We start from the raw sequence: 24651 nt of genomic DNA, 5'->3' as shown, positions 1-24651 counted from the left end.
GGTTAAGGTGGCCATATATGGGCAGATTTAAACTGTCAGGCCCTTCAGACCCAAAACGTTGTGTATGGGGCCCACCAACTGATCTGCCTGACTGGTCTGCTGACTTAATTGGACAGGTTTGAAAATCTAGTTAATTAAGGAGAGCAGATCTGGCTATATAAGGCCACCTTTAATCTTTACTACTTTTATACAAGCCCAGATGTAATGCTAGCATTTAACAGATGTAAAATAAATTGATGCTTTAGTTGGGTTTATAGTATGGTTAGAGGTCCTTAAGATGGGATCCTCAGGCTTGGGTTATATTTGTTAAGAAGGCTTAGTAGTGTTAATGTATACTGTAATATTCTTATGGATTTTGTGAGCATAAACACAATGATTAAACCTTAGCAGTACCTTTTTCATATCTGTTCTTTATCTGTGTTTGTGCAACTCTAGCCAGAGGACATTGGACAAGCTCCCATAGTTAATGCGCCTGAGGGTGGAAAAGTGGATTTAGAAGCCTTCAGCCAGTTTACAAAAATAATCACCCCAGCAATTACAAGAGTGGTTGATTTTGCCAAAAAGCTACCTATGTTTTGTGAGGTGAGTTTTATATTCCAGTCAGTTTTCCATGGCCATTTATGTATACAGTAGAACCCCCATTTTAAGTTTTTCAGGGGACCAGAAAAAAATGGTGGAAAATGTAAAGTCAGGGAAGTTTATTATGTGTTATATATTAGGAAAAACGTGAAATCAGGGGATGTAAAATTGAGGTTTCACTGTATACATTTTTCTAAAAACTCTTGAATTTTTCACAACAGTGCTATTTTCATTTTAAATTTTAGCTTACCAGACCTTTGGCATGTTAAATGCATGTTTTTTTCTTACAAATTTCACTTTTAACTGTTCTATTATTTGCTTTGCTGCATCTTTTCTGACAGGTATATTTGTTAAGTAACATTGTAAAGATACATTCCATTAGAAGTTTGCACTTGTAGAGTCTAAGGGGCAGATTTATTAAAATGTGAGATTAGAGCTTAATACATAAAAACTCGCTCATGTTCTATTCATTCCTATGATATTTTTAGAAGTGTATATCAAGTGTATATGATAAATACATTTACGAAAATTCAATAGGAATAAGTAGAAATGGAGTAAGTTTTTCTGTGGTGAACTCTAATCTCTACTTTTGTCAAAGTACAAATTTCTAGATCCAGAGGAAGGCAAAATGCCCCATTGGATACCTCTCCAATATTTCTCAAAAGAGTTAAAAATGTATACTAACTCTGAAAGGCAAATCAATAGCCTTGTATCTTTCACTTGCTAAAATAGGCATTCCATCCTTTCTTAAAATTAATGTATCTGCCATTACAGCCGTATAAGAGATAGAATCCCACAACCACAGCTCTCACTGTGCACCTTTGAAACCACTCTTTACCACAAGGGGTGCCCTTGTATCCAATAGAAGGTTTTACTAATAAATAAAGCATCAGATGGTTTATTTCATGCTTCCCTTTTATATTTATACATATAACCCTTTCTTGGCACACTCTGCAGAAATTGTGTTACACTCACTTCTTTGGGCTGTATTTAATTGCTTACTAAGAAGATTGAGTTCCAGGTGCATAAGAGGGTACTGGGAACTGGGATTTACAGTGCAGTGCCTCCACCTAGTGGACACTGAGGAGCAAACCTCAAGGGGATTCCATTAGGAAAATAATCACACACATGCAGCAAAGATGAATTTTATATAACAAGTTGAAAGAAATCAAAGAACAACTATATGGATAAATGATAATCCTGCCATAAGGGAACCTGTATGGTCTATCCACTCTTAGGACAGTCTCTTAGAGTGCCCAGTTCCACACTCTGATCCGGATAGGCAAGAACCCTTTTTCAGTTCAGTCCCTTCCCCAAGAGCTCTTAAGTCCCCCCAGGTAGCGCTACCTGCCCCAAAGTACCTCTCACTTTGGAAAGGTGGCTGCTCCCACGTAGCAGGCACTCGAGCAACACCTGTCCTCACCAGGGGACACACACTGGAGACTCACACGGAGGAATTAGCAATCACCAGCAGCCCAGCAGACTTCTCTCTTTCTAGTCTGAACTCAACAACAGCAAGTGGCTGGTTACTCACTCTGGATCTCTCTCTGGCTGGAACTGCAGCAGGGCTCATTTATAACCTTCTGGAGCCACCCCTGATTTTTGGCTCCAAAGTCAGGCACTCCCTTTCTCCCAGAAGTGCACTGGGGCATCCAGCCAATTGGGTTTCTCCCCAGTCTCTAGCCAGGCTGGATGATGTCACAGACAGAAAAACAGGGGAAAGAGTTCTCTGACACCTGTTGTGTTTTCTGAACTTGTTACAAGGTGAAATTCCAAAGAAATCAGTCTGGGAACAGGCATCTCCAGGCTTTATCACAAAGGAGCTAGAGACTAAGTGCTTATTACAAGGACACATGTTATATTTGTTCAGAGGTTACATATTGTCAGTCATAACATTCCTATTCTAATCTCTTATTGTATGAGTTGCTTTTTTCATACCTAAAATGGCTGCATGATTGTCATTAATAGCATGAAATCCAATGCTTCCATGCTACATTCCCTCATAAAAACAAACAGCATAGCTTCAACTTTATCCAAATCAAACTGGAATAGATCCCATCCCCTGTTCCTTTCTGATGCTACAAATACAGCCGAATGGAATCATTTTTTTTTCTTGTTGCTATAGTAACTGTAAGCATCGGAGAGGTTTTAAACCTTTTGCTTCATTTTGATTCAAAATAGAAATGCAGATCCTTGAAGCTGAATGCAATTTGCTATTCTGTTTTCTTACAAAATGTAAAATGCTGGAACATATATGTAAAGACTGAATTTATATGTGTGTGTGTGTGTGATTGGAGGAATGTTAGCCTTCAGTGTGTAGATCAAGGACAAAAGAAAGTAGAGGCACACGTTGAATAAAAGAAGTTTAAACATATACTAAGCAGTGGAACTGGTCACTCAGCTGTATAAATGCCACTGAGGAGTATAACTTTGTTATCAAACTCTGAGCAAAGCAATTGCATACTTTGCAATGTAACTTAGGTACTATCCATTTTCAGGGCCGCCATCATGAATGATCAGGGCCCTATAATACTTAGCTAGTAGAGTTAGCTGGTAGGGTTGTCTCCCCAAGGTTCCCACCACCCACCTGGCCCTGCCAACCTCAAATTAAAAAAACCTCTCACCCAAACAATCATTACCTAACTACACCCCCCAATCTGCCTAAATATTTCCCATTCTATGGTAAGCTTCACCCTTTTTGTTGTCCACAATCATTACAAGCCCTGTGCCTATTTATTATGCTATGTAAAAAAGAAAATTGCTGAAAAAAATGGTGTAAAAAGCTGTTTGAAATACCAAATGTATCGTATGTTTAAGGTATTTTTTATTTAACACTGCCTGAACGCCAGGTTTGACACTATTACTTTAAGCTGCTACATACCTTGTATAAGTAAGTTCTGGCGGAAGTCGCTCAAAGAAAACACACGTTAAAAAAATTACACCATTTTTTCACACAGCAAAGCCTGGCAATGTGTGGCAAGTTTTGTCATTGTTTTTTTACACCACATAATAAATCTTCCCCTAAGTACAGTGTAATTGTAAAGTTGGACCTTGAGTGGTTGTGTGAGGCTGCGGGGCACAGATTCTTTCAGATCCTGGATGGTGCTAAGGAGATCTGAGTTAGGCTTGGGGTGGAGGGTATGTGGATTTTGTAGGGATGCAAAATATATTTTCTGGGGACATCTGTAGGTTAGGTTAAGCCCCTGGGTAAGAAAATGAAGACACCTACAGGGCGCCATAAAGAGATATGTCAGACTGCAGTATGCCAGTGTATTGTTTTTTCCACCATGTTTATAATACTTGTGATAATTACTAAATACCTGCAGTTCTATGCCAGCATCTTGCTATTTTCACCCTGCCTGAAAAAGTTGCAAGTTGCAGTCCTTACAAAAGTACAGAACACAATAACACTTTTCTTACTATATGCATTATAGGTATATTTATCACCCAGCTTTACAGATTAAAAGAATATAAGAGGGGCCTGGATGAGTTTTTGAACAAGCAGAATATCCAAGGCTATTGTGATACTAATATCTACAGTTAGTACTAGTGGTTGTATATATATAGTTTATGTATGTGAGTGTATAGATTGGTAAGTATAGGTTGTGTGCTGGGTTTACTCGGATGGGTTGAACTTGATGGACAATGGTCTTTTTTCAACCCTATGTAACTATGTAACTATGTAACTATGTAACTATAACCTGCTGAAAAGAAATATGCATTTTGGGGTTTTTACTGTGCAACCACCAATGATATGCCAGATAAACCTGTGTGTTTGCTTTTGTTTCCAGCTGCCATGTGAAGACCAGATCATCCTTCTTAAAGGCTGTTGTATGGAGATCATGTCCCTCCGAGCAGCAGTGCGGTATGACCCCGAAAGTGAAACTCTAACTCTGAATGGTGAGATGGCAGTGACAAGGGGGCAGCTAAAAAATGGAGGACTCGGTGTGGTTTCAGATGCCATCTTTGACTTAGGGGTGTCGCTTTCTTCATTCAGTCTTGATGATACCGAAGTCGCCTTGTTGCAGGCTGTGCTGCTTATGTCATCAGGTTTGTAAAGGTGGACTTAGGGTGGAGTTGTAAAAAAAAATGAGTAAATAAAAAGAAATCATTATATTTTTTTTTCTTAATGTAATATATTACATTTCAAATTTTAAATTAGAAACCTCTTTTTTTAATACCTGCCTAAAAGTTGCATATTAGTCATTACAGGTTTTATTACTTACACTGCACTCCCTGGTACATACTATAAACTGGCCATTAAATGTAAATATGGTGTATGCATTGCTTACACAGGGGAGACCCTTTGTTTTGCAGAAAAGCCTATACAAACATGCATAGTTTTATAAATCTAGAATTTGCCAGTATAAAGCCCCTATAAATGCACCATGACCCCTGTAAAGTGTCAAACCTTCTAAAGGTGTACTTTTCTTATAGAGCCTATAGTGCCCACTCAGAGCCTGTGTGAGTGCAGACTGGCATTACCAGCTCTATTGTGAGTCTCCCATTGCACTCCTCAGCTCTTGAAATAGACAGCCCTAACTTATAGATGCAAGAGGATTCTCCAATAAGAAACCTGCTTATCAGCACTAAAATACTGAACCTGCTCTTTTATTATAAAGGGAAATTATTCTGCCAACTTAGCCTACTGGTATTAGAAGAGGAAAAAGTAGTGTTTGGTTCAAACACCAAAAATGTGTCTAATGCCTACAGCTCTAATAGCTTGGGTACACAAGCCGGCAGGATTCTTACTTATTGAACATGTTGCCATAGCATTTAGCTTCTGTCCTATTTCTCCCCATGGCAGTATGTTGGAGTAATGGTCGAAAATGTGTAACGTCTGGACTACATGTTGAACTACACTGTTTGTTTAATGTGGCAAAGCCATATATACATATTTACATACATGTAAAGAGAATGTAAAATTGAAAACTGGAGCCTGTGAATTTGTAATATTTCCAGAATCTGAAATTGTTCTCATCTTTCCTCTACTGCAGATCGCCCTGGCCTCACTAGTGTGGAGAGAATAGAAAAGTGCCAGGAAGGTTTCCTCTTGGCTTTTGAACACTACATTAATTACAGGAAACACAACATTGCACACTTTTGGCCAAAACTGCTGATGAAAGTCACCGACCTCCGCATGATTGGAGCGTGCCATGCCAGCCGGTTCCTGCACATGAAGGTGGAGTGCCCCACTGAACTGTTTCCCCCACTGTTCTTGGAAGTGTTTGAGGACTAGAACAGACTGTGCTTCTGGATTCTCAGCACTTCTGGGGGGTCTCCCCTTCCATTCCATTGCCTCCGTCACTTTTTATTTTGTTCTTGTCCGTTCTTAATAGACATGGATGATAATGTTCCTCTGATGCGGGTACTTGTGACTGACGTGTTTTCCTTATCCTGTCCATTTGATGTGAAGTTTATCCGTGGAAGTTCAATCTCTTTCTTACCGAAGAGACTGGCAACATATTACACAGCGGTGTGTTTGGCTGTCCTTCCAGTTTTAAAGCAGTTTTGGGGGGGTGGGGAAGACAAAACAAATAATGTAAATGATTTTGCATTCACCAGCACTACAGATCCAACACAGCAAAGGTATTTTCAAATATTGTGCCTGCGGCTACCATCCCTACCAACCATCTCCTGCAACGATCACTCACTCGTGCAATGTGGGGCAGTCATTACCATGTATTGCTACAGTATGCTGTTTCCTCCAGGATCAAGGCAGATATTTGGTTGTATCACTAGATGGTATTTTATAATTTATTTTTAAACGTAGATTGAACCACCCATGGTCTGGCACTCTCTGTGCCCCAGCTGAGGATATTTGCTAAGTATATTTTCTTAGTTGTTTTGTTAGGAGGAGATTTAGTCTGGTAATAGCCCTAATTCTACCTTTATACTTTACAAAAACACAATAAGCCTGAAAAGAATGTATTTTTTTACTCTAGCTTTTCCATGTCCAACATCAACTTATGTTTTGTTTTTTTTTTTGTACTGAAAGAAATGCGCTAAACAGAAATAGATATTTAGGCAGAAACTACATTAGCTCACTTTCGTATCATGTAGTGTGTTTTGATGGGCTGACTGTATAGAATTAGTTCTTTAATTCTGCACATTCCCTTCTCAGGTATTTGGAAGTACACTTTTCTGGAATGCTTTCTGTTTCACCAGTATCCTAAGCCCTCTGGCGGATGAACCATGACACATTGTCTCCAGCATCCCCACCACCTGTAGCTGAACTGCCAATCCTAACAGCCGTCTGCAATGTTCATCTGCTGAGGGGTGGCAAGTTCAACCTCAGCTGGAGGATCTGGTATTAGAAATTCCTATGCTATAGAATGGCAAAATATGAGATTTGGTAACATTACAAAGATATAAACCCAGTTCATAAGTAAATGGCATCCAAAATCTTGAAATGTGATCATTTTTTAACCGTAGCGCTACCTCCTTCATTGTCAGAGTTCTAATAGTGCCTAGGTATGAAGCAGTGGCGTCACTTCCATGCTGGAAGACCTCAAGTCAGGCAAACTGCTTTATTACCTTATATCTTCTCACTTTATCAGGCTACTCATAAACTGTGTTCATCCAGGTTAAAATATATTAATTCAGGTTCTTATCAGCTGCAAGATTATTATATAACAGAAAATATATTTATAAAAAATGAATTTAAAAATGACTAAAAAAATACTTTTGCCAATAACAAAAATAATTCTAGTTTTAGGCCCATGAGAATTAGCAAGAAAACAATGAATTGAGTAGGAGCTTTCTGCTTGCTTTAAAATACAGATTACTGTGAGTTCTTTCAATTACCAGTGAAAAAGAACTGGTTATAAAAGGCCCATGGTTCTAATGTAGGATATTCTGCAAAAGAATGAAGCCAGCAATCCTGTGCATATTTATAAATGTTGCAAGTTTTGTCTCTAGGAGCAGAATATATGTTAGTGTTCTTTTAAAGAGGTACTTAAATGCAATTCTTTTATGCAGAAAGAAGACTGAGAGGTAATTAATGTGTAATATAATATATGTGTGTATAGATGTATATGCATATGTATCATTTTAAAATGGTATGGTTAGTGCTCTTTTCCAGATGATCTAGCTCAACAGTGTTTTTATAATTCAACTTTAAAATTAAATCCAAAAGATTTTATTTTGTATTGTATAAAAATTCTATAAAACCTGAAAAGGTTATATTAAACTGAAACAACTCCTTTTAACATATGTTAATCACAAGGAGGATATTTTTCTATCAGACAGGACATTGTCTATGTAGGGTTTGAAAACCAACCCACCTTCATAACTTCATACACTCAGGAAAGCAATCTTGCCACCAGGAAATATGTACAAGGAAAATTGATTTTTTTGGTTCACTTCATTTAACAAAAAATTCCTTTGGCCTTAATCAGTGGCCTGCCTCTTAACAATTTGATCTTTGCATGTCAGCAAGGCTAATTGGCATCTGCCCCTTTGTTTAAACGTTGGTAGAAAATGGAAAGGAAAGGAATTTAATTGAATCTTATATGAATGCTTGGCAATGGTAATGCTTAGCTTTTTAATACTCTATTTGCTTTCATCCAGGGCAAGGCATACACATTAATCCAGCAAATAGCCTTAGTAGTTATCCTCTCCGAATTAGTTTCCAACTGGGGGATCCAGGGCCAATCGGTACTGCCACCCCTGGGGCCCCAGTCGCGAGGTTGTCCATATGCCAAAGCCGCGCCCCCCCTGTTTGTGCCTTGTACTTTTCCCTTAAAGCTATGATTGGGGGGAGGTCAGGGATGAGGCAGTGCCGGGTGGTGTCGGGTCTGGGTCAGTGAGGCCTATGTGGGCTGAGGCCCACCAGGGTTTTGCCGGTGTCACTCCAGCCCAGTCCTACCCTGCTCCAGATCATCAAACACTAGGGGACAAAGTCGTCATAAATCTGTTAATTCCTCAAAGTGTGTTCAACTGATTTTAGCTGTTGAACACTGTTCAATAAAGAGTTTCAACCAGGGATTATTGCAGTATCCTTCAGTAAAAAAATCAGACTTAAAATAAAAAAAATCTGCCCCCAAATTGTTTTTTCTTTCATAACTACAGATATACTTTTTTTTATAGAAAGTCCAGTTCAGTTTGTGTGCCTAGTTCTGTTCTAAGGTTAAACAAGGGAAGGAAATAAATTGCATTTATACTGACGCTTTACTAGTACAAATCATAAATATGATTGATTATATTGTGGATATTAGAAAGGTGGCAGTGGCGAATTCCATTAATTTTAGTCTTTTTGCAGTACAGGTATTGCAACTGCCTTTAGGAATTTAATGCCATTCTTTAAATTACATAAAGTCATTATTTTATAATCCCTTGTGTGATCTGTGTAACAGTAAGAGGAATTTACAGTCATCAATATAAACATGAACCCAAACTTTTATGGTTCTTAAACGGGAACTATTGCAAAAAGGACAAATTAATATAAGCTTCATGACATGGAAATAAGAAACATTTTACATATAATCAATTGAAAATTCTGTGCACTTTCTAAAATAATCCAGTTACTCCTCACTACCCTCTCGCAGCATTTGCCTCTCTAAATTTAACTTCAGCATGAAGGGAAATTAAAATGGACAGGTTAATACATCTTTTAGGGGAGGATCCTTTTTCTAGCAGATATATTCACATAACTGACTCCAACACAAACAATAGCTGAGAAAACAACTGGCTCAAACCCTGCATGTAAAGAGGCAGAATTTCTGCCAGTTATTTGTGAGAGTGAGATCTATCTTCTAGGCAAGGGTAGCCCCCAAAAGTTATACTGAACTGTCATTCTCTGAAGAGAGAATAAATAGAGACAGATTGCTAGGAGAGGGGTAGGGAAGGGTAACTTGACTTTTTTCAGATATAGTAAAGAATTTATATTTAGAAAAATTTCATTTTCACAATAGTTCCCCTTTTATAAATGGTCAGCAATATAAAGAACTGTAAGAAAACAATAGGGATGCAGATTTATTAAACAGACAGTTTTGTTGATTTTTTTTCTCTTTTCACTGGATTAATGGAAATAATAAATAGGTACAGTACCTTTTTTGAAGGTATTACTGCTAGCTGCATAGGTTGTCTGCCCGAAACCTTATTTATCATCTTTCATAGCCCTCCTAATGTATTATAGTCCACTAAAAGGATTTTACCAGCTGAATAATATAAAACCCTTTAAAGTAAGATAAGTAATAATGCAGATACATTTCTGGAACCATGCCATAGGAGGGGGTGGTTACTTCATGAAGGTGTAAAAATCCTTTTCAGGGGGAATTTTATAGATTTTGTCCCTTTCCAGGGGTGAAACACAAAAGTGCCTCACAGAGAAATACATTTAATATAATCCCTATGAGATTTCACTGCTGCTGAGGCTAGCCACAGATTCCTGACTAAATTCCTCACTGCATAAGGGTTTAGTCTACAGCTAGTCTGTATTTCACTTCGGCCTCCCTCATTCAAAGTCCAGAAGCCTAAATTTGTCACAAATATAATTTAGTCGCTCAAATAGTTCTCAGACGAGTTAGTTGCCTTGGGATTTGATACATAGAGGAAGGTGAATAGGAAAACATGACACAGTATTTGACATGATTGATTTCCCCTCAAAAAATGCCTAATGTTTGGCTTGCTTAAACTTAAAAAATTAAGATTATAGGGGGAAACTGTGGCCTGAATTCTGGAACAGCAAGTTCCAAACACACAATTTCCTTAAGACAAAAGTGTCATTCATTTGCATAGCGCAGTTGCATAGTAACATAACCTTACAGCTCAGATACAGTATTAAGTAATAAGAACAGTATTTAGTGATATTCCTGCGCCCAAGATATTTCAAACAAGTTCTACCACTAGCAGTAAAGATTATAAGACCAGTGGGAGGGACTGCCATTTTGTTCCTTTTAATATACCTATTACTGGTCACAATCTCTTCTAAATCAAAACAAAGAAAAAAGTGAATTAACACTAGCAATGATCTGAATGCACCATTAAATACTAAACAAGTAATGAGAGGGACTTTGATGGAAATAGCTAGTGTCAACTGGATATTCTAGGGTTTATTACAGCAGCAGCCAGAACCTGTTGAGGATGAGACCAGAGGTGCTATATTATGTGTGATTTGTACACCACTTCTGGTTACTCCTCTTTCCATCACTTACTCTAAATGCCATTCACAAACTGATTGAGAAGCTTGCAGAATACCTTAGTTATATCGTTGCATATGGGATAGGCTCTGTCTGAAGACTATCCTGCTGCCATGTATCTTTATAGTAATAAAGACATGTATGGATAAGCTCAGCAGACTATAGCAGCAAGTGATTTGAACCTTGAGATGATTGCTGTAGTTGTGCGTCTGCTGTGTAGGAATAAAACAGATCAACAAAGCTCCTTATTTGCCAGTAGAGTTGAATAGTGCACAAGTGGATTAGCAATGGTTTAGCCATTAAATCAGAGACCAGAACTGTGAACAATTAAAGACAGATATATGTCAAAAAGATGAAGTGAAATGCATAATAATTATCCGTTACACTGTATAAATCCTAGAAACCAGGTTATAAGTCTATTGTTGGATTAGTCGCATGTACAAACTCATACTGTGCGTTCAAAAACAGTCTATGCCTTCTATCATTTTTATTGTTGAAAGTACAGTTGCCTTAAACCTTATACCAAATGTATTCTTATTCAGGTATTTTCAAAGAAATCATCTAGAGAAACTCCATAATAATAGGGTCTTTAATATAAATTTCTCATTCATAACTGAACTGATAAAACGGCTAGGTTTTTCATTTTTAAAGTCTCTTATAGTTTATTGATTTCCACTTATCAGCCACACAATTTCTGCCTTCAGCCAGATGCCATGGCATCAAAGTGACCAGATCACTATGTGAAAGCTGTGCTGGTTTCTTAAAGGAGAACTTAAATAGAGCATTGCTAGAAATGTTGTAGTTTTTCAACTGAATTCACTGTCCCAGCCCCGAGGTTCAGTGGCTGTATAATATCAATGTGTCATGCCTTCAAATTTGTGCACATCTTAAATCTTTGAGGGCTAGTGGCACTGCACATGCTCAGTGTGCTCTTGGCTGCTGAGGGGCAGATTTATCAAAGGGAAAATAGAGCTCACCACAGTAACATCTCACCCACTGATAAATACGCTTCTAAAAATCCCATACGAAAGAATAGAGAGTGGGGGAATTTTGGAGGCACAGATCTTCACCAAAGATGCTTTGATGGCCTTGGCCTGGTACAGAGGCACAAAGCACAAAGGGGCAAATTTATCAAAGTGTGGAATTAAAGCTCACTACAGAAAAATTCCCCATTTTTAGCCTAATGCATTGTTGAACTTTAGTTCTCCTTTAAGTACTCTGATGTTTCCTCTCCTCTGAAACTATGTGAGCAATCACGCACCCTTTCAATGCTTCAGATTTCACATAAAGCACTCCATTAGTAATAAAAAGTACATCTTTGATTCCATGTCATCTTGATATATGGCCAGCGGTTATTCATCTGTGACACCAATAACAAATATTTCCTAGTTTTACATGAATATTTTAGCTTTTCTTCATATTTGAAATGTTACATTTCTATTCAAACTTTTCCTTTTAGTATTAACAGCAGGGAAATATTGTGCAGGTAAAATTATTAATCCACCAGCAAAAACTCAGCACAGACGCGCGCCTTACAGCTACGGGCGCAATCACAGCGCCATCAGCAAACGGCTCAGTAATCACATTCATACAAGCAATATCGCCATGACTGTGCGCTGAATGCTTAGCAGCCATACTCCCCTTCTCATACACAGCCCCCAGTATATTCCACCGCTCATAGCATTAGAAATACTAACGTGATAGATAAGTGCATTTAATAGATGCAGAATTTCCCAGTGTCCTTAAGCTACTGTCACAGCTTCTCTGTGCTTCATATACTTGTTCACTTACATAAAGATGATAAGAGTGGGCACCTTATATACAGAGATACAGAATACCAAATATATTTACTCCTGGTACAGGTATGGGACCTGTTATCCAGAATACTTGGGACCTGGGGGTTTTGGGATAATGAAACTGAAAACGTGGATGCCATTTCCAGATCTTAAAGGTGAAGGGAAGTCATTTTGGCATTTTACTGCCGATAGGTTTGCCACATTAGTGCCACCTAGAACATTTTATTATTATATTATAATCAGATTAGATTTATAACCTGCAATTATAAGAAAAATTCATTCTGTAGGTTTAAGACTTTCAGCTCTCTTTATTTTTTGGATTTTGCAATTAGAGATTGCCCTGGAATACACCTCTCTCTCTCTCTCTCTCTCTCTCTATATATATAATGAATATACTGTGGCTGTGTATAATTCATACAAAGATCATGCAATCACATTCAGGAATTGTGCTGCCAATATAATGTTACCAAATCTCATAAAGGGTTCTATTTCCTAAGCATCGCAAGCAAGAATCAAACTTGTTTGTAATTGTGTGTATGTAACGAGTCCAGGTAACGAGCGGGACGGGCAATTCTACCAAACTCCCCTCTGAACATGAACTGACCGTTGTTAAAGGTACATCAGCTCTAGTGTTCTTTCTGTTTATGCTATAGAATGAATTTATATATGTATATACTTGCTCTCTAGCTGCATGCATCACTGTTCCAATCACGTAACGGATATTCACTTTTGTACAGGCTAAACCTTTTTGAAAGGTGACTATGAGGAGAAATTATAAGATCTCAGCAAAGAAAGTAATTGCGACAGGGAAAACATTGGCGCAGCTTTATCTGTGCTGAAGTTTGGAAATTGGCCAAATTGCTAAATCTGAGAATCAGTTACTCCAGTAAGTTGTTTCGCCACAGTGGATTGCGTGGTGCCGCTGGGAATGGGCCGATATAAATATCAAATGACTGGGGATCTTTTCAGCCTCACAGGGTTTGTTATTCTTGTCCAGTGAATAGGAAATCCGTGTGGTGCCAAAAGGCCTCTAACCCGTCGTTGGTGATATTATAGTGCCCATCCCCAGCCGCAGCACAGTATCTGCCCACAGATCATATGGTGATTTAGTGGGAGAACCTGCACAGATTCCACTGGGTTTTACAATATGCATGATGGAAAATGAAATAGGAACAACTATTCACTTAACTTTACAGTACGTAGGGCCCTGGGGTATCACCAGATTTCTATTGTACACTGTTGCCATATTATTATAGAAAAGCACTTTTACCTCAAAGAGGCAACCACACCCTGGGGAAGATGAGGGTTATGGTCTAAAACTGACATAAGGAAATGTGTATTTAGAATGATAAGCAGAGTCAGTCCTAAAAGAAACGTACTGCACCTTGTCAAAGGCTAATATTTTTATTCTGTACCCAAAAGAGACTCCCTATATAGAATAATTTTTTAAAGAAAGATTATATTATATTATTGCATAGATATTTATTTTCAGCATTGCATCCCAAATAATGACTATTTTTACTATGCAGATATTGACTGCACAAGCTAAAGCAAAGGAAATACGTTAAAAACCAGAGGAAAAAAGGCAAAAGGTTTGGCCTTACCGCTACACATAGATTGTGATGTCAATGGAAATAACTGTTTATACTGAACACAACACATTATTGTTTGCTTGCTGATGGGGATCTTACCAGGCAAGGTGGAGACATTGAAGGAAATGTCAGTAATGCAGGTCTTGTAGATTGACTCCAATGGGGGAAATTGTTAGGAATAATAAAATTAAACATCACATTAATTTTGTCTGGAGAGCATCATGGTTCAGGCTGTAGTTCATTTTACTGTATGGTGCCTTCAAGATCAACCCGTAGTCCTATTAATCCCCCACAGTGCTAAAACCCCTGGCTCTGCCAAGCTCCTCCAGCAACAAGCAAACCCAGGCAGCCTGTTGTACGCTGCTTTTCTGTTGCACAGTTTGTCTTCTCCATGGCATCAACAGAGTCTATCTTTGCACAAGACAATCATGTCAAACAGAGAAAAGGCTGTGGATAGTTTGGTTTATATGGAGACTGGGCAGAGGTTCAAGAGATTGTAGATATTATTGCCATCTCCAAAAGTATCCAAGGTGCACATCTGTGCTTCACAGCTACAGTCTATACAGTCTATAAACTTGTACAATCTACATCCGCTCATCTTCTGCTCAGCAGATATTGCACATGTCTTTAATAAGTATAAGCCCAGCAACTCCACTTTTCTTTCGCTTCATTTGCTTCTGGGATGTACAATGGATCCCATATATGTAATATAAAAACTTGCTAATGTCCAGAACTATCAAAATATGCAAATAATTCAAACAGGACAGAGCCATTTCTTATGGGGGGAATGTAATACATGAGCACACTCAGCTCTTTGGTCAGAATCCAAAGCATTTCATAGGTTTAGCTCTACCTTTCACACAGACACTCGGCTCTTCATCATCTCGGGCTCATCAGTGACTTGAATAAGTCAAAATAGCTACATTTTATACAAAGTCTGAGACCTACAAGGCATAAGCTCACAGCCCCGAGTGCTAATAAAGTGAGACTGTGTGAACAAGTAGGATATCACTGTAGAAAGCACAAAAAATGGTGTTTTTTATTTGTTAATGTAGACAAGACAATAGGTTGCAATTCATGTATCTCTGTGCATTTTATATGTTGGCTTCACTTCTGCATGAAAAGGGGTTAACAACAGATATCTGTGACATTGACCGGCTACCTCCCAAAATATAGCACTTATAGCAGGGTGATAGACTCATCAGAATCATATGACTATGAAATATTTCTGGGAACTGTTTTGGAATAAGCATTGATTTCTATAGATGTAAATGCTACACGGTTAATTGCAAAACATGATGAAATGTTGCTGTACTATAATTGTTCTTTTTATGGTGCGTTTTGCAGTTTGTAAGTACATTGAGAGACTCTATGATGGTTCCAATATGGTTTTCAAATAAAGACACAAGGTGAAAAGGAGCTTAAGCTGTATTTGTACTTTCCCTGCCTTCATGTATAAACCACATTCAAGCTCATACCTAGGCAACATTTTGCAAACAGTGTTAAGTTATACTGCTAAGATTGTCATTTTTTGTAGCATAACAAATTAACAAATAAATATATAAATATATGCAATAATCTGTGATTCCTGGTATCTTACACCAAGCCTGATGTTGTTGTTGATGAGGAGGAAACGCTTTATTTCCCTTAGGCTGAAAAACGGTTTCGACTTTCACTCTCTCAGCCTTAGCAGCGCAGAATATAACGGGAAGCTATAACGCGCCCGTGTGGTGTCATGGCTGTTTGCGCTTTTCTTTTCCTTAATAAAAAGATTTTTTGGGAGGGCCTAGAGTGACAAATTTTGGGGTGGCATGCCGCCCAGCCGAACCTGAACTTCGCTCACATACAGAGCCCTGGAGTCTAGGCACGCTGGAGATTTCTGTGCGTCCTGTACCAGTGCTCCGTGTGCAAGATAAATGGATGGACATGCCCACAATCCTAGGGAGGGGACAGGACGTGACGACAGGCTGACGGGGGCAACCTCTGGGCACCCAATGGCGCTGGGGGGAAGGCTATTCTAGTCCTAAGTTACAAATAATTGCTTAGGCATGCAGCCTATAACAACCATATCCATTGTATGTTGTCATTGTTAAAAAAGTATAACCTCACTGCTGATTGGTTGTTATGAGTTACAGCATGTGGTTACCCCAATGTGGAGCAGATTCCCCTATATTTGCCCTGAGCAGTGTGCAGGGGCGGATTTACAAATTTGCCGCCCGAGGCCGCCCCCAGTCGCACGCCCCCCCAAGAACAGCGGGGGGGGGGGGGTGCAAGCGCGCATGTGCGAGAAGCGGGGGGGGGGGCGATGGGTGCAAGCACGCATGCGCCATAGGCCAAACTTGCATACGGAGCAGTGGGGAGAAGTCCCCATTGCTCCGTATGGGAACGCAAATTTTTAGATCTTTGTGCGGCGGGGCGGCATGCCGCCCCCGGGTTTCTGCCGCCCTAGGCCCGGGCCTTTGTGGCCTCTCCACAAATCCGGGCCTGGCAGTGTGTGGGTCTCAGCCTGAAAGCAAATAAAGGTGAGAGGAAGTGAAGGGACCTTTCTCTAAGTGGCTTATACAGCAATATTCCCCAACAATATGTTGGTCCCAGACAAAAATCTGGATATCAGAACACAATTATCCCAATGGACTTCTTTTAAAAGTTTATTTCTTATATAAATGTTGCAGAATCAAAAGTCGACAAAATGGATGTGACTTTCTAAGGAATTTTAAGGCATCAAATTGATCCGGGGCTCAGTAGACTCCTCTGTGCCACATCTTTGGTTTAATATCCCCTGAAGCCAGATATGTAGCATGTCAGATACCTGATCCGCCGCATGTAGAAGGATGGACAGCACTAAACTGACTAAACTGTTTGTTTCATAACTTTGCTTTATGTAAAGCTGCCAAAATACACCATAAAGTCAGAATCAGATGCACAAGGAAGATTTTCACAAGGAAGAAGACACTGCCTTATGGGTAACAGGAAAGTCCTTCCTCCTAAGCTTTCCCTAAAAGCATTCAATTTGCATCAAACAACTGACTATGGTATCAATTTGCTGCTAATTTATGCACCCGGCGGGGGCACCTAGGGGGGATGCGGGGCCCTGCACCCCCCAGTCCGACCCTGAGTCTAATGTCCTGTAACCTGGATCTAAGCCTTTAAAACTGTTCTGATCTTGGCCACTTTTTCTCTGCCACAGATGACTTAGAACTTGAAAGCACAGTCACCTTCATCACTGAGGGGCCTGGATGAGTTCTTGAACAATCAGAATATCCAAGGCTATTGTGATACTAATATCTACAGTTAGTACTAGTGGTTGTATATATAGTGTATGTATGTGAGTCTATAGATTGGTAGGTGTGGGTTGTGTGTGCTGGGTTTACTCGGATGGGTTGAACTTGATGGACTCTGGTCTTTTTTCAACCCTATGTAACTATGTAACTGCCAACAGCAATATTGTGATGTGAAAGACACAGCAAAAAAAAAAAAAAAAAGTATAAGTAATAAGAGGTAACTCTAATGTCCCGTGTCTGATCTCATAGTTTCATAGTAAGGCGCATAGCCCAGTCACTGTGTAGTCATGGTGCCATATACATTTCTTATTTAAAACAGGCTCAGTTCTACCCATTGGGTTTGTCATTACTGCCTTCAGTAGTGATGAGCAAATCTGTCCTGGTTCGGTTCGCCGAAATTTTCACAAAACTGAGGAAAAATTTGAGAAAAGGTGAAAAATATGCATTTTTTTATGCAACCAGGGTCGGACTAGGCTGCTGGGATACCAGGAAAAATCCTGTTGGGCCCCGGCGGCCCAGACTCAACCCTTGCCAGCGCTCCCCCTGCAGGGCCGTTTCTCCCCTGATGCGTTAAACTTACGTGCGCTCGGGGGAGGCCGTCAGGTGGGGACCCTGCAAAGGGGGGTTAGGTGGGCCCATTCGGGGGGGTTAGGGGATGCGGCCGGCAGGGGCACCTGTAGGGCCCCTGTACCTCCCAGTCCAACCCTGGATGCAACTGCGAATTTTTCCTCACTTTGTGAATTTTATTGGAGGCAAACTTTTGTGGCTGTTTTGCAAAAAAATCCGCCAATAGCAAAATGCGGAATTTCGCAGTGAATCTGTGCCTGGCCAAACATTCCGCTAAAATTCCACTAGCCTTCAGATGTAAATTGTTAGATTGTACCAAAATCCAGAGGTTTTTATTGACAGAAAGAGTAAATGCTCTTAAATGTAAATTTAAATGTTCTTATTTTGTGCTAAAAAAACTGTGATAACAATATTGTAACAGACCCAATGGTTTATGGGGCAAAGACCATAAAGTAAAAGGGTTTTGGGAGGTATTTACTGATGTCTTCCATAGACTGAAATACTTTATAAAAATTAGCAAAGTGGCTTTAGTAAATATAGAACCTTTTAAGAAAAATTCTCTTGAATGCAATAATTTATATATTCAAATATATTTCTATATACACAGTATATGCACAAATTCATCTCTTCTAGCACAGTAGTGATGCACTCCTCTAGCCCTGTCAGAGCATAGAAAAGGTAAATGCAAGACTCAGGTGGCGCAGGGTACACAGCCGTCCGTGTATATTTACCCACAACTGTTTTCTTACTAAGGGGAAACTTTAAAACTTTCACTCTATTTAATATTGAAAGAATTCTAGTCTTTGAATGATATCCTTTATTATATCCTCCCATTATTCTACAAGTGCTGCTTCCTGAAGGGGATCTCGGGGGGATCTCACCCACTGGCTGCATTTAATCTTTTCAATACATTTGAAAAAAAGTGTTCCTAAAGCACTAATTATCTCCTGTTCTTGTTTTATCATGAAACCTTGCTGGGCTTGTGATATTCAGTTTTATAGAGTGCTGCACATTTAGAATCATCTAGGAAGCTATGCACCTAATACAAGAATAAAGCATATACTGTATGCAGTGTCGGCTGCTGTATAAAACAAAAAGAAAAGGTAGATTGCCCAAATGGGGAATATGTCTCCATTAAATAGGAGCAGCTTATACTTAGGCATATGAAGGTAATATTGTGACAGAAACTTTCTGCTAAAAATCTCATAACTATAAAAATAGACTTAAAAAAAATTGTCAGCTGCAATGTGAAGCACAACAGATACTCTCTGCCTCCAATCCTGACAACCAGCTCACTGTTTGGGCAACTGTTGGAATCCAAGTGCTACATAAGGTCCAATTTCAGTTAATAGGAATTTACCTGAGGTGGATTCCAGCTTTTTGAGTACTGTTTCTCCATGGCAGCAGTCACAACACTTTGTGTGTCATATCCCTTAGAAAGTAAGTAGTTCAGTGAGAGAGCTAAGGTACACTACTGTGAAGTCACTGTAGGGAAAATTAGCAGTAAATGATCAGTATTGTCTATTTTAGTAGCCATGAAAAGTAGCTGCTACTAGTAGCTCCAAGTGTCCTTACCCTTACAAATGCCCAGATTGTAGTGTCCTTACGGCTCAGGTTGTGTCCTTAGGCCTCTTGTTGTGGCAGCAATTAGATGGTTTCCTATTTACCTGAGCTATTACTGCTTATATACACAGCCAGTCAATGACCAGAACGCTATTTCTATTATGACGTAGAGAGAAAATGTAACAGATCTAGTGTATGTCACAAATTATCCATAGTGGTAACTTACATCTAGTTAAAGGCTACTCCGTGTCTTAATGGGGGTGAATCTAAGTTTTTTGCATTGACTCCTTCGTGACTAGGTCTTGACTGTGTTGCTTTAAATAGATCCAACTTTGGCTGGAAACTGAGTCTTTTCCTGTGTTTAGTCTACACTTAGTACACGTTCTCACAGTGACCTCTTGTGGCAGTAAAATGTATAAACCACTGGACAAAGAAACCAAATCTCACTGTGGGGAGCCAATCTGCTAGGCACCCCAATCAATCATGTTTGACCATAGACTGGTGCTTCTCCTGGCTAAAAATGAGCTGGCATGGGGCAGATGCCTAGCAGCCACCATCTTATGGTTCTCCCAGGAGTTCCTTGTGTGTAGCCACGTGCATATCCGAGACACCAAAATCACCACTAGGAAGAACCTGAAGATGGCGGCATGGTGCCCCTAGGCAACTGTGAGGAAGCAGCACTATAGAGGAATTAAATCTGAAAAGGAAATAAACTAGAAACGCTGTTCTTTGCTTTTTAACCATTCATACAAGCCCTTATGTACAGCACCTATAGCATGAAGATCCAGGCTTCTAAATATTGCACAATAGGTCCCAGTCTGAATTGCAGGTATAGAGCTCGCACTCAGCTTGGGAAATCGTGCAATGAGCCGTATTCAGTCCATTCAGAAGTGGGAAATATTTTATTCACAGAGATATACATAGTAAGGCCATAAGGTGGGCAAGACCACCTCCTCACTGATTGGTATATGCTAAACAGCCTTTATGCAGAACCACCTTATCCTTATAGAAGATCATACAGGAAGAGGGACATGAGAAGGCATTACATTTGGAAACTCTTCTAGATGAGCAAACTGCCACCAAAAGACCTTCCAAGAAAAGTGAAAAAAGAAAGATTTTCATACAGACTTAAAGGGAGCCGTCTGCAGTCATTTCAGAATCACATTAACGTTCCAAGGAGAAATCAGTACCCTTAATGGGAAGCTTGACTCCCTGGAGAAGATGATTATTTAGGATTTACTTGGTCTTGTTCCAGTTTCAGCTCATCCAAAGCTGTTACTACCATTACACTTGTGAACACTCGTGGGGCTGCAGTTAAGCCAAATGGGAGTGCCACAAACTGAAAGTGATTTGTTCTTATAGGCAGAACAGAGAAGCCAATTGTGACCCAAACAGATGGGGATGTGGAGGTCGGTGCCTCACATTACTGAGCTTTTGATCTTGAAACTGGTAGTCAAACAAGCTCAGAACTATAATTGGTTGTGATAACCCATCATTTTGGAGACAATGAACAGGTTTGAATAAAAGGACTGGGACAATGGTTTTCTGCCACTCAATAAAATGCTGCTGATTTGTAAGGGCTCCCTGGGAACTCCTGACATAAACTCTACAGTAACCAGCAAAAATGATCTGTCTGTTCAATTTTCTCTTTGGCTGAAAGTAATGGCACCCAGATGCTTCTCGCTGCAGCACCATCTGCATGTTAACATTTAGTAAAATAAATGAAGAAAATGAAATTATGAAGCCTCTGAGGGCTGCCCTGATCCCTACTCTGGAGAAGCAACTAAAAAACCTTAGGGAGGTGGGAAACAGTGCCTGGAGTTTAGGAGGAGAGAGGGATATCTTGCAACTTGTGCTCTGTCTCTTGAAGAGAGCGGGATTAACCCTATGGTTTGAGTGGAGAAACACTTTAAAATGTATTTTTGCAGGGTAACAACATGTTGGGGTGTACTTGTGCCATATAGGGGCTGGGCTCTCATATCAGAGGGGCGTATTGGCCTAAATAAATGCTGACATGGGCAGTTTTAAATCAAACAGACTCAAGAAAAATCCATCTGTTTGGTACAATCCCATAACAACAGTGCTGGCACATAACATGCTTTGTGCCTAAACCAAGATGTTTAAATGGAAAATATAAAAGGAATGGTGAATAAGGTATAAGGTCCAGATAATATCTGGGTACAATGTTTAGCTAATTACTAAGGGTGAAAACACACTGATCACAAAACTTCACAAATTGGCAGTGCACTCCAGATCAGCATAAAAAAGCCGCAACAGGTGATATTAAAATCGATCAACCTTTATTTGCACATCTAAAAAACATAGCTTGAGGTCTTACGCGTTTCTTGACAGCGCACTTCCTCAGAGACCTCTCTGAGGAAGTGCGCTGTCACGAAATGCGTAAGACCTCAAGCTGTGTTTTTTAGATGTGCAAATAAAGGTTGATCGATTTTAATATCACCTGTTGCGGCTTTTTTATGCTGATCTGGAGTGCACTGCCAATGTGTGAAGTTTTGTGACGAGATTTGTCCCCTGGCTACGGACTCGGGGCAGGAGCACCCGGGTCAACAGGACTGTCTGGTAAGCATAAAGCTTTCTTATTTGGAAGTGAGTTACCCCTGGCCAGGAGTTTTTTCACCTGAGCGCAGGGTCCGGGGCAGGTTGCACCTGGACCAAAAGATTTGAGCGGTGAGCAGTTTGTATGGGGGAACCTGTATTGCTTTTTCCAGACAGGCACCTGTATTTTTAAACTAATTTCTATGTTTAAATTGGCCCTCAAATTGTGTGCTGTGGATATATAATTTTTTCGTGTGAAAACACACTGAGCTACTTGTAGCAGCTACTTTTTCATGGCTACTAAACTCCAGAAAATACCCTGCCATAGACAGGGGTTTGCATGGTGATCCAGGCGTTTGCCATTACTGTTTAGAATGATGACGCTATTTTGGACCTGGTGATTTCTAATAATAATGAACTCATCTCTAACATTTGTGTGGGTGAGCATTTGGGGAACAGTGATCACAACATGGTCTCCTTTGAGATAATGCTGCAGAGACAGCTCTATAAGGGAGTAACTAAAACGCTCAATTTTAGACGTGCAGACTTTGCCAGTATAAGGGCATCTCTGCAATGTGTCAACTGGGAAGGGCTTTTCATGGGGTTAGACACAGAAGGAAAATGGAACATCTTTAAAACATTGCTTTGTAGGTATACACAACAGTATATCCCCCTAGTAAGCAAGGAGAGGCATCGCAAAGCAAAACCTTTATGGCTGAATAAAAGAGTTATTGTCGAGGTTGGTAATAAAAAACGTGCTTTTACGGCATTCAAGTTAGCTGGGACAGCAGAAACTTTCATCAGGTACAAGGAAGCAAATAAAACATGCAAAAAAGCTATCAGGCAAGCTAAAATAGAGATGGAAAGGGATATTGCAGCTAGGAGTAAAAAGAATCCTAAATTATTTTTTAATTATGTGAATAGTAAAAAAATGAAGCAAGAAGGGGTGGGAACTTTATTATCACGGGGGGGTACGTTGGTTGATGAGAACGGGGAAAAAGCTGAAATTTTGAACTCTTATTTTTCATCTGTCTATACATCTGAGGAGCCAGATAATGAAGGCTTCCCTTGTAATATGCCCAGTTCTAGTAATTTAGCTACTGACGCATGGGTCACTCGGGAGGAAATTCAAAAGAGACTTGAACATGTAAAGGTAAACAAAGGTCCAGGGCCGGATGGGATTCATCCCAGGGTATTAAATGAGCTGAGCGCTGTGATTGCCAAACCTCTTCACTTAATTTTTCAGGATTCATTGAGGTCTGGCATGGTGCCAAGAGACTGGCGGATTGCTAATGTGGTGCCGTTATTTAAAAAGGGATCCCGTTCTCAGCCTGAAAACTATAGGCCTGTTAGTCTGACATCAGTAGTAGGAAAACTTTTGGAAGGGGTAATAAGGGATAGGGTACTTGAATACATTGCAGTTCACAATACTATTAGTTTGTGCCAGCATGGTTTTATGCGTAACAGATCTTGCCAGACTAATTTAGTCGCCTTTTATGAGGAGGTGAGCAGGAACCTTGATGCTGGAATGGCAGTTGATGTCATCTACTTGGACTTTGCTAAAGCGTTTGATACAGTACCTCACAGAAGGTTAATGATCAAATTAAGGAATATTGGCCTAGAACATAATATTTGTAATTGGATAGAGAACTGGCTGAAGGATAGAGTACAAAGAGTGGTGGTAAATGGAACATTTTCTAATTGGACCAGTGTGGTTAGTGGAGTACCGCAGGGGTCAGTCCTTGGGCCTTTGCTTTTTAACTTGTTTATTAATGACCTGGAGGTGGGCATAGACAGTACTGTTTCTATTTTTGCTGATGACACAAAATTGTGCAAAACTATAAGTTCCATGCAGGATGCTGCCGCTTTGCAGAGCGATTTGACAAAATTAGATAACTGGGCAGCAAACTGGAAAATGAGGTTCAATGTTGATAAGTGCAAAGTTATGCACTTTGGTAGAAATAATATAAACGCAAACTATCTACTGAATGGTAGTGTGTTGGGGGTTTCCTTAATGGAGAAGGATCTAGGGGTTTTTGTTGATAACAAGTTGTCTAATGCCAGGCAGTGTCATTCTGTGGCTACTAAAGCAAATAAAGTGCTGTCTTGTATAAAAAAGGGCATTGACTCAAGGGATGAGAACATAATTTTGCCCCTTTATAGGTCCCTGGTAAGGCCTCACCTTGAGTATGCAGTGCAGTTTTGGGCTCCAGTTCTTAAGAAGGATATTAATGAGCTGGAGAGAGTGCAGAGACGTGCAACTAAACTGGTTAAGGGGATGGAAGATTTAAACTATGAGGTGAGACTGTCGAGGTTGGGGTTGTTTTCTCTGGAAAAGAGGCGCTTGCGAGGGGACATGATTACTCTGTACAAGTACATTAGAGGGGATTATAGGCAGATGGGGGATGTTCTTTTTTCCCATAAAAACAATCAACGCACCAGAGGTCACCCCTTTAGATTAGAGGAAAGGAGCTTCCATTTGAAGCAGCGTAGGTGGGTTTTCACGGTGAGGGCAGTGAGGTTGGGGAATGCCCTTCCTAGTGATGTGGTAATGGCAGATTCTGTTAATGCCTTT

At 39.8% G+C, this 24651-nt stretch overlaps 1 protein-coding gene across 9 annotated transcripts in view; it reads left to right on the top strand.

Annotated features, from left to right (window-relative positions):
- thrb (thyroid hormone receptor, beta) overlaps positions 1 to 15684 on the top strand; it is a 245918-nt gene extending 230234 nt beyond the window's left edge. For 8 of the 9 annotated variants that reach the window (XM_031903431.1, XM_018094691.2, XM_031903426.1 and 5 more), the window contains 3 exons: positions 436 to 582; positions 4371 to 4629; positions 5577 to 15684. In XM_031903431.1, coding sequence (XP_031759291.1) covers positions 436 to 582; positions 4371 to 4629; positions 5577 to 5818 — 648 coding nt within the window. In that variant the 3' untranslated portion in view covers positions 5819 to 15684. 9 annotated transcript variants of the gene reach the window in all.
- Positions 15685 to 24651: the final 8967 nt, after the last annotated feature.

The sequence above is a fragment of the Xenopus tropicalis genome, chromosome 6 (genome assembly GCF_000004195.4).
Source record: "Xenopus tropicalis strain Nigerian chromosome 6, UCB_Xtro_10.0, whole genome shotgun sequence".
Classification (NCBI taxonomy): domain Eukaryota; kingdom Metazoa; phylum Chordata; class Amphibia; order Anura; family Pipidae; genus Xenopus; species Xenopus tropicalis.
This window is presented reverse-complemented; position numbering and strand designations above follow the sequence as displayed.